General features: G+C 35.4%; 1 protein-coding gene across 4 annotated transcripts in view; it reads left to right on the forward strand.

Moving 5' to 3' along the window:
* The window catches only part of LOC105488986 (androglobin), a 234,652-nt gene extending 223,300 nt beyond the window's left edge, over positions 1-11,352 (forward strand). For 2 of the 4 annotated variants that reach the window (XM_011753534.3, XM_011753535.3), the window contains 3 exons: positions 6,138-6,234; positions 6,795-6,978; positions 10,907-11,345. In XM_011753534.3, the coding sequence (XP_011751836.2) occupies positions 6,138-6,234; positions 6,795-6,978; positions 10,907-11,092 (467 nt within the window). In that variant the 3' untranslated portion in view covers positions 11,093-11,345. Of the gene's footprint in view, positions 1-6,137; positions 6,235-6,794; positions 6,979-10,906 lie in introns of those variants that run through there. The other 2 variants (XM_011753533.3, XM_071096568.1) reach the window with 2 other exon arrangements.
* Positions 11,353-11,596: the final 244 nt, after the last annotated feature.

Genomic DNA, 11,596 nt, shown 5'->3' on the forward strand with positions numbered 1-11,596 from the left:
AATAAACAACTAAACAAAGAAAAGCCACAATAATCCCTTGGGGAATCAGAATGCAGAGTAACTATAGTGTATTAAATCAATTGCACATGGGAACAGGCAAAAATTTCATGACAAAGACACCTAAAAGCAATTGCAACAAAAGCAAAAATTAACAAGTAGTATCTTATTAAACTTAATAGCTTCTGCACAGTAAAAGAAACTATCAACAGAGTAAACAAACAACCTACAGAAAGGGAGAAAATTTTTGCAACTCTCCATCTGACAGGTTGTAATATTCAGCCTCTATAAGGAACTTAAACAAATTTACACGAGAAAAACAATCCCATTAAAAAGTCGGCAAAGGACATGAACAGACGTTTTTCTAAAAAAGTCATACATGCAGCCAATAAGCAAATGAAGAAAAGCTCAATGTCACTGATCATTGGAAAAATATATATTATAACCACAATGAGATACTATCTCACACCAGCCAGAATGGCTATTATTAAAAAGTCCAAAAATAACAGATGCTGGTCAGGCTGTGGAGAAAAAGGAACATTTATACATTGTTGGTGGGAGTGTAAATTAGTTCAACCATTTGATCTAGCAATCCCATTACTGGGTATATACCCAGAGGAATATAAATCATTCTACCATAAAGACACATGCATGTGAATGTTTGCTGCAGCACTACTCACAAAGATATGGAAGCAACCTAAATGCCCATCAGTGACAGACAGGATAAAGAAAATGTGGTACATATGCACCATGAAAGTCAAACTGTCCCTGTTTGCTGATGACATGATCGTATACTGAGAAAACCCTAAAGACTCATCCAAAAAGTTCCTGGATCTGAAAAATGAATTCAGTAAAGTTTCAGGATGCAAAATCAATGTACATAAATAAGCAGCACTGTTATACACCAGTAGCAACCAAACTGAGAAACAAATCAAGACTCAATCCCTTTCATAATAGCTGCAAAGAAAAAAAAAAAAAAAACACTTTGGGATTTACCTAACCAAGGAGGTGAAAGAGCTCTACAAAGAAAACTATAAAACACTGCTGGAATAAATCATACATGACACAAACAAATGAAAACACATCCCATGCTCATGGATGAGTAGAATCAATATTGTCAAAATGACCATACTGCCAAATGCAATCTACAAATTCAATGCAATTCCCATCAAAATACCATCATCATTCTTCACAGAACTAGAAAAAAGAATCCTAAAATTCATTTGGAGCTAAAAAAGAGCCTACATAGTGAAAACATGACCAATCTGCATAGCCAAAGCAAGACTAAGCAAAAAGAAAAAATCTAGAGGCATCACATTGCCCAACTTCAAACTATACTGCAAGGCTATAATTACCAAAACAGCAAGGTACTTTCATAAAAACAGACAATGAAACGGAATAGAGAACCCAGAAATAAAGTCAATTACTTACAGTTATCTGATCTTCAAAAACCAAACAAAACAGAAAGTGCAGAAAGGACATGCTATTCAACAAATGGTGCTGGGATAATTGGCAAGCCATATGTAGAAGAATGAAATTGTATCCTCATCTCTCATCTCTCATTTTACACAAAAATCAACTCAAGATGGATCAAAGACTTAAATCTAAGACCAGAAACCATAAACACTCCAGAAGATAACATCAGAAAAAGCCCTTAGGCAAAGATTTCATGACCAAGAACCCAAAAGCAAATGCAACAAAAACAAAGATAAATAGATGGGACTTAATTAAACTAAAAACCTTCTGTTCAACAAAAGAAATAATCAGCAGAGTAAACAGACAACCCACAGAGTGGGAGAAATTCTTCCCAAACTATGCATTCAACAAAAGACTAATATCCAAAATCTACAAGGAACTCAAACAAATCAGCAAGAAAAAATAACAACCCCATCAAAAAGTGGGCTAAGAACATGAATAGACAATTCTCAAAATAAGATACACAGATGGCCAACAAACATATGAAAAAATGCTCAACATCACTAATTATCAGGGAAATGCAAATCAAAACCACAATGTGATACTACCTGATTCCTGCAAGAATGGCCACAATCAAAAAAACAAAAAATAATAGATCTGGGTGTGGACATGTTGAAATGGGAGCACTTTTATACTACTGGTGGGAATGTAAACTAGTACAACCACCATGGAAAACAATGTGGAGATTCCTTAAAGAACTAAAAGTAGAACTACCATTTGATCCAGCAGTACCACTACTGGCTATCTACCCAAAGGAAAAGAAGTCACTATATGAAAAAGACACTTGCCCACACATGTTTATAGCAGCACAATTTGCAATTGCAAAATACAGAACCAGCCCATCAACCAACCCATCAATCAAACAACCCATCAACCAACAAGTAAAGTGTGGTGTATACACACACACACACACGTACACATATATATATGTATATATGCATATATGCACACACCATGGAATACTACTCAGCCATAAAAGGAAATGAAATAATGGCATTCACAGCAACCTGGATGCAGTTGGAGACCATTATTCAAAGTGAACTAACCCAGGAATGAAAAATGAAAGATTTTATGTTCTCACTGGTAAGTGGGAGCTAAGCTATGAGAACACAAAGGCATAAGAATGACACAATGGACTCTGGGGACTGGGGGAAGGGTGAGAGGAAGGTGAGGGCTAAAAGAGTACACATCGGGTACAGTGTACACAGCTCAGGTGATGGGTGCACCAAAATCTCAGAAATCACCACTAAACAATTTATCCATATAAGCAAGCATTACCTGTTCCCAATAAACCTATTGATAATAAATAAGTAAATAGTTGGAGATTCAGCAGTGAAAAAAAAAAAAAACCAAGTTGGATAGAAAGTAATAAAGTAGGCCTAAAGAAAGAAGAAGGAATAAAAAAATTTTAATGAGACAGAAAACAAAGGAAATAAAGAAGATTCATCAAAATTAAGGCAAATTTAAACACATTCACAATAAACAAGCACTTGTTTGTGCTTGCTTGATAATTTGTTTCCAGATGATCTGCCTTAAAACAAATACTAAAGGAAGTCCTTCAGGCTGAAAGAAGGTGACATCCAAAGGGAACTCATAGCCACAAAGAAAGGTAATTATGTAGGTAAATTTTAGAAGACAACATAAATAGATTTTCCATTTTTTTTACTTATTTAACAAATAATTTTTATAAAACTATATTGTTGGGCTTATAATGTACAAGCATATATAACACTAATGCACAAACAGTGGTAGAAGGAACAAAGAAAGAAAACTCACAATAAACTGGTAATACAAGGGGATTTCCTCAGACTGATAAAGGATAATTATGAAAAACCTATAGTAACCATCATACTTAATGGTGAACCACTGAATAATTTCAGCCTAAGGTCAAGAACAAGGCAGGATGTCTACTGTAACCACTTACATTCAACATTTTAATGGAGGTTCTTGCTAGTTCAATCAAGAAAGAGAAATAAAACACATCAATCTTAGAAACAAAAAAGTAAAACTCTATTCTCAGACAACACTCTCCTATATGCTAAAATTCTAAGAAATCAGAAAAAGAAAAACAATGAATAAGTGAGTTTGGCAGGGTCACATGATGAAAGATTAGTAAACATAAATCAATTTTATTTCTATGTACTATTGATGAACAATCAAAATTGAAATTGAGAAGAAAGTGTTATTCACAACAGCATCAATAATAAATACACGGAAATAAATTTAACCAAGTGTAGAATTTATGTATTGAAAACTACAAAACATCACCAAAGGAAATTTTAAATTATCTAAATAAAGAGATCATTTATGCTTTGGACTATAAGACCTAATGTTGAGATAGTAATACCCCTCAAATTGGTATGTAGATTCAGTATAATCTCTATCAAAATCATAGTAGACACTTTACAGAATTTGATATGCTAATCCCAAAACGTATATGAAAATGCAAAACAACAACAACAACAAACCAGAATGGCAAAATAATTTTGAAAAAAAAAAGATCCAAGTGGGAGAGGAACTCACTCAACTTGATAAAGACTTTCTACAAAAAAACCTATGGCTAACATTAATGGTGAGGAATTAGAAGCTTTCCCACTAAGATCAGGAGCAAGCCAAAGATGTCCTCTGTTACCACTCTTTTTCAACATGTACAAGAACTCCTAGAAAATACAATAAGACAAGGAAATGAACTAAATAGATATAATAATTGGGAAGAAAGAAAGAAAACTCCTGGCCAACGTGGTGAAACCCCATCTCTACTAAAAATACAAAAATTAGCTGGGTGTGGTGGCACGTGCCTGTAATCCTAGCTACTCGGGAGGCTGAGGCAGGAGAATCGCTTGAACCAGGGAGGCGGAAGTTTCCGTGAGCCGAGGTCGCGCCACTGCACTCCAGTCTGGTGACAGAGTGACACTCTGGAAAAAAAAAAAAAAAAAAAAAAAAAAAAAAAGGAAGGAAGGAAAAGAAAGAGAGAGAGGGAGGGAGGGAAAGAAAGAAAAAGAAAAGAAAGAGAGAGAGGGAAAGAGGAAGGAAGGAAGGAAGGAAGGAAGGAAGGAAGGAAGGAAGGAAGGAAGGAAGGAAGGAAGGAAGGAAGGAAGACTGTATTTGTTTGCACATGGTGTGATTGTGTAAAAGATGTACCACTCTGGTAAGGGATGTTAATAATGGGGGAGGCTATGTGTGCATGGGAGGAAGGGGGATGTGGGATATCTCTGTATGTACTTCCTGTCAATTTTACTGTGAAACGTAAAACTGTTTCTTTTGTTGTTGTTGTTGTTGTTGTTGTTGTTGTTGTTGTTGTTTTCTGAGACAGAGTCTCACTCTGTCGCCCAGGCTAGAGTGCAATGGCAAGATCTTGGCTCACTGCAATCTCTGCCACCCGGGTTCAAGCGATTCTCCTGCTTCAGCCTCCCGAGTAGCTGGGATTACAGGTGGCTGCCACTGTGCCCAGCTAATTTTTGTATTTTTAGTAGAGACGAGGTTTCACCATCTTGGTCGGGCTGGTCTTAAACACCTGACTTCGTGATCCACATGTCTTGGCCGCCCAAAGTGTTGGGATTACAGGCGCGAGCCACCGCGCCCGGCCCTAAAACTGCTCTTAAAAATAAACACTTTTCTTTTTTAAATGAACCAAGCGGGGAGATTTTTACTATGTAATTTCAAAATTGGTCATAAAGTTAAAAATAATGATCAAAACACCATGGTTTGACACTTTCTTTAAAAGTTAAAGAATTTTACCATATGACCCAGTAATCCACTCCTACTTACATAAAATGTCCGGGAAAGACAAATCTGTAGAGACATACATAGATTAATGATTGCCCGGAGTTTGTGGTGAGAACACAAAGGGACTATTATAGGACAAAAGAGAGATCTTATTTGAATGATGAAAATGTTTTAAAACTGGATTTTGTTGATGGTCACACAACTTGGTAAATTTACTAAGAAGTATTGAATTAGAACCTTAAAATGGTTGAATTTTATGTATGTAAATCACACATCAGTAGTTATTTTTAAAAATAGTCAGTGGTCTGGAAATGCTGAAAAGTTAATATGCTAGACTCAAGTCTCTTAAATCTGTTCTTGTGGGCTCACTACTGGTCTGTGGATTAAAAAGCTGCTGCTAATTTGATTTTCAGTGTTTATCTTTTATATATTGCCTACTCCACTGGACTGTAAGTTTATTGAAGGTAAAATACTATTTTCAGTATTTCAGTATAAATATGTAAAAAATCTATTTATATCCCAAGCCCGGTAGTACTTAGCGTAGCATTCAGGCAAAGCCCAATCTCATTAAATACTAGGCCATTTAACTTGTTAATAATGAAATTTTGTAACTTAATATAAGACTTGTTCTTATTAATGGAGACTAATCCTCCTCCATTTAACTGTGATTAGAATAGCATTTTGTTAATTTTTCATTTTTGTCATCTTTATTTAACTAAAAGCATAGTAACACCAGCTAGAGGATAAACAAAATATAAGCATATAGTTATATATTATTAACATTGTATTAAATAAGACAAGTCCAATCAATGGTTGTTTTACAATAGAAAATATTATTTTCAATTAAAATGAGATATTGTCATTTAGTTAGTCATTATTGATTATTTTTTAAAGCCTAGGTTTTTTGGTTTTTTTTTGTGTGTGTGTGTGTTTTAAAGAAACAGGACCTCGTACACGATCTCCAACAATTTTGGAAACATCTCCACGACTTATTCGAAAAGCACTAGGATTTATGGATTTAAGTCAATATGTTCGGTAAGTTTTCATAAACATGATTGATGCAGACAACTGTGTGTTTTGTTAAATCAATTATTAAAATATTTAAATGTTTTCTGTAAAGATTTAATTTGAGGCCTGATTAAGGTGAGATGAGCTACAGAAAATTCTATCACACCTGCTGCCATTATTTAATTCGATTCAATTTTTAATAACTAGATGATAGGAGTAATATAAATATATTAAGCATATTTATAAGTTTGGAAACATTGTCAAAATTACTTAGCTGCATAAATTCAAAAGGAAAACCTACAAGATATTCTCATAGTTTTGAACACAAGTTTCACAATCACCTCATCAAGTGGTGAATCCAAATTTACTGATATTCTCCAAAATATTTTCCTAAAATATCAGTGAGTCAATAAATGGACCATAGCATATCCAGAAAATAAGCATTTATTTTTTTCTATCCCTAATGTTTTATTTGACTCAGACCACCACACTGTTGATATGATTTAAAATTGTCTGCCGTCTAAAGGGAAGCTTATTCCAGAGTTCCCAAATGAAATTTGTATCTTTTGATGATATTTTGTATCAAGGAAAACAGATACAGATCCTCTGCTGCAAACAGATGAATTGAATCAGCAGCAGGCAATGCAAAAGGCAGAAGAAATTCATCAGTTTCGACAGTACAGGAGCAGAGTCCTTAGCATTCGAAACATTGGCCAAGAAGAGCAGTTGAAGTTAAAAGAAGAAGTCCTGGATATGTATAAGGAAATGCGGGTGAGTCTAAGAGCACATACATAGATTATAGTTGGCAAATTATTTCAGAACATTAAAAAGAAATTATACAATTAAATAATATTTGTACAGAAATGTCTTGAAAACGTAGGTTTTTATGATTCACAGCTTCTAGGAAAACATCACAAATTTGATTCTATACATCTCGCCTCACTCCCTCCCTAAAATCCCCCTAAAATGCAGTGTTGGGAATCTATGCTGAAAGATGGGAAGAAAAGGAGAGAAGACAACAACAAAATTATTTGTTCAAATTGGAAAATAACTGGATTAAGAGCACATTAACCGGCTTGAGACACACGAATCCTAAACTGGCAGTGGGAAAAGTCTTAACAAGCCCATTAGCTCCTCAGAATTCCTACAGAATCCCTCAAAGGCTCAGCAGTTGGTGGCACCAGATATGTTAGGAAGTAAAAGTGAAGTAGGAGGAAAATGAAAATAGTTGGGTTTGTTCAGCTTAAGGCTATTTAGGAATTGCAGATCACTACTTCAACTTTTTGCATCCAGATTATTGTCAACACTTCACCCCGGCAGAAGAATAGATGTCCGTTAGTTAGAGATGGCAACTTTATCGAAAGTGGGAATATCATACTAGAAAAGGGGAAATTCAATAAATGTATATGGATAACTTCCCACTATGGAGAATGAGAATCTTTTTTTCTCCCTCCTCCCTGCAACACACACGCACACACCCCTACGCATTCCCAAAGTCACTAAAGCCTATAGGACATTCTAAATATTTTAGCTACAGTGAGACTGTCATTTCCAGTAATGGCTCATGTGAGGAATGCTCCCATTTGACATCTCTTCTTGTTAGTCCAATAGGCCCCTCAAACAGAACCTCTCTAAATCCAAATTCAAGAATGCTTGCCCTCCTACCCATCTCAGCGCAAACATGCCACCCCACCAAGATTCTCCATCTCGGTCAATACTAATTACAGTCTTTCAGTTGCTCAAGCAGAGACTATGGAGACATCTTTGACTTCTCTCACTCCTCACGTGCAATCAGTTGTCGGAACCTCTCAACTCTACGTTGAAAATATATCCAGAATTTGATGATTTCTTACTATCTCTGTTCCCACCATCCTAGCCTAACCTGTCATTCTTTCTTATTCAGAGGATTGCTACAGCCCAGTTACTGATCTAACTGCTTCCATCTTTGCCCCTCCGCAATGTGGTCTCTGCTTTGCCACCAAAACAATTGTACCAATCACGACAAACTAGGCTTATGCTGTGGTAACAAAACCCCCAATATCACAGTGGCCTAACATAGTGTTTGGTAAACTCATTTTCTGTAAAGGGCCAAACAGTAAATATTTATGTTGCATCTACTTAACATTACCAATTTTTACACAAAATCACAGATAATACCTAAATAAATAGGATAATGGCAAAATAAATAAAACTTTACTTAGAAAAACAAGCAATAAGCCAGATTTACTTTACAGGCTTAAGTTCACTAACTCTGGCTAAAAACAGTAAAACAGCATTTCTCATTCTAGCTTTGTGTCCAGTGTAGTTCAATAGAGCATTCTTTTACTTATTAAGATCCCCAGGCTGAAGGAGCTTCCATAGAGACACTTCTACCATGATTATTACAACAGGGGAAGAGAACATGGGGAATTGCACATTGGCTGTGACTATTTCTACCCAGAAATGGCACATTCATTTGCACTCATATTTCACTGATCAGATCAAGTCACATAGTCACATACAACTTCAAAGAAGGAAACTACTTTGATGAGACCTTGATATCAAACTTGTAGCATCAAGCACTGTGAGGCAATGCATTTCTGTTGTTTAAACCCAGTTTGTGTTTCTTTGTTACAGCAGCCCCAGCAAACTAATAAAGAGGGAGGGCAATGCTACCAGGTACCTGGAAGATAACCAGCAATATTTTGTGAATTACACTAATGGTTATCATAATGCATATTTAAAATGAAGGTAGAATCATTTCACTTCCCTAATGGCTTTACGTTTTGTTAAGAAAAAAGCCAAAATCTTCATTATGACTTCCAGAGCTTTCTGCTCTGTTCTTTTTATCAACCTTTTCCCAAGCTGACTTTGCCTTTCCACTAACAGCAAGGCATGTTCCCACCTCTGGGCCTTTGACCTCTGGGCCTCTGGGCCTCTGAGCCTCTTCCTGGAATATTCTTTCCCCAAAGTGTAAAATGGTTTACATTTTCCTTTTATGAGCTCTCTCCTCTAGGGTAACTTATTAGAGAGATCTTCACCAGCTGCTCTTTCAAAATTAGTACCCTCAAAATTTGTGTGATTGTGCCTAGCCTTATTTTTCTTTAAAGCATTTACCCTGCATTTGCATTTATTTATGAGTGTATGAAAATGTAGATATAAATACTATGCTTTCATTTTTGATTGTTCTCTGCTAGAATATAGACTATATGTGAACAAATACTCTGTTTAGATTCACTGTTGTTGTCCCCAGAACTTCAGAGGAATGTCTACTTTGCAAAAGTTTGTTTAATTAATGAATCAGTAAATCAGTGAATGGATATTAAAATTGTGTAAGTTTAATTTATCATGCAGGAAATAATTTAGATTAGATTAGAAAACGAAAGGGAATTTCAGGATTCCTGTTTGTGGTTTTTGTGTGTAATAACCACGAAAAATGCTGCAGATGGAGAGGAAATGGGGAAAAAGTACTAACTCAGACAGCTTCGAGTTCACACCCATTCATTTATGTGTGAGGCACAGAGAGAGCCCTAGTTTTGATTGAAGCCATTTTAAGAGAAACATGATCAATAACATATTTCTTATCAGATAGGAGAATGAATATATTTTACACTCATTCCTCAAGGGATTACTGATGTATATTAAACTTATTTACACATGCTCCTGAAAATGTCCCTCTCTCCTGCTCATTCTCTTGCTCTGTCTCTTTCTCTCTCTCTTTAATATGTCACTACTATCATCTTGTACTTGTGCAACTGGTTTAGTCAACCCAGTTTTATTATGGTAGATACAGTACTATTTTTTGCAAAAACTTCAGGAAGACTGATTCTGACATTCAGCTTTTCCAACATCTCAATAAAATTAAGCTGGTTGCAAAAAACATGGAAAATGTCTTGATAAATTCAAGGATGAAGACAAAGCAGTCATTTCTAGAAGAGTCTTTTCAGGCTAGCATTTGTGCTTTAATCCTTCTTCTTTGATTATATTATTTTTGAAACAGTAAGCAATTAATATGGCCACTTCCCTCTTAAGAGATGAAAGAGAAAAGGAGAAATCAGCAAAGGTGACTGAACAGGAGCAGCTGGTGAGACAGAAGACAATTTAAGAGCTAAGTGAAGTCAGTTGATCCAGGAGGAGAGCGCGTGGTTAAGCAAGAATAAGAACAATAAATGATCTTGGATTTAGCTTCATATAAGGCCTTGGTATCCTTGATGAATACAGTTTTGCTAAAGTGGTGAGAATGAAAGTCAAGCTGACAAGAACAAAGTAACCAATGGATTTGGCCATATTATTTGGAGCTTCATCAAGTACAGCTCAGATATATTTTGTCAGGGATAGCATACATGTGGGAAACTAGTAATTTCTTGAGCACAGTTACTTTGCAAGAGACAGTGGGCTTATTAAAATCTCATATAGATTGTATTTGAAATAATTTAAACAGAGAATACCTTTGGCAAAATATGTATGTTTTCTTTACCTTTGACTATGTTTTCTACAAATGTTTTTATTTGCCATACTGTGTTAAAATCTCATGAACCCTTTGTTGCTATGTTTTGTGTATTGATAAGCTTTTGAGACCATACACTAATTTTCATCTTCAATCGTTTTGCCTATGAATGTATGGGCATAAGGACAGGGTAAAGGAATTTCATTTTTTCTTTCTGGGAACATAAACCTTTACCCGTGGAACTTATTTGTTTGGGGTTTTGCTTTGGAACAGGACTCCTTAGATGAAGCCCGACAGAAGATTTTCGACATCCGGGAAGAGTACAGAAATAAATTGCTGGAAGCGGAGCGCCTAAAGCTGGAAGCTCTGGCTGCTCAGGAAGCCGCCATGAAGCTGGAGACAGAAAAGAAGACCCCAGCTCCTGACAAACAGAAAAAAAAGAAAGGAAAGAAAAAGTAACCAGGGGATGTCCAATACTATCCCGCTTCTGGAGAGAAAAAAATCTATTTGTAATAATCTATAACTGCCTGCTGATAAAACAAGATTCTGGGTCAACTGAAAATAGAAATTGTTCTTTCTTAGAAATATTTTCATGATAACTTGTTAGTTTTCCTCAGAAAGCTAGTATTTGAAGCCATTTGAGTTTAAAATGCTCTAATTTCAATAAAATAGCTTCCAAATATTTAAAATGTAATAAAATATTTGTTTGACACTCTAAACTGCCTGCATTTTTAATTAGAAGTGAAACAAGATCGTAAATTAATCAACAGGATTATCTTTTAAAATTTCAACAATGAGAAAAGTGGCTTTTGTTCTTAGAAGACATTTAGTCTCAAACTTTAAAAGTTTAAAAATACTAATAACTATGCTTCAGAATTATGTTTCAGAATTATGCTTTTTTTTTTTTTTTTTTTTTTTTTTTTTGAGACTGAGTCTCACTCTGTTGCCCAGGCTGGAGTGCAG

This window comes from Macaca nemestrina, chromosome 5 (assembly GCF_043159975.1).
Source record: "Macaca nemestrina isolate mMacNem1 chromosome 5, mMacNem.hap1, whole genome shotgun sequence".
Taxonomy (NCBI): domain Eukaryota; kingdom Metazoa; phylum Chordata; class Mammalia; order Primates; family Cercopithecidae; genus Macaca; species Macaca nemestrina.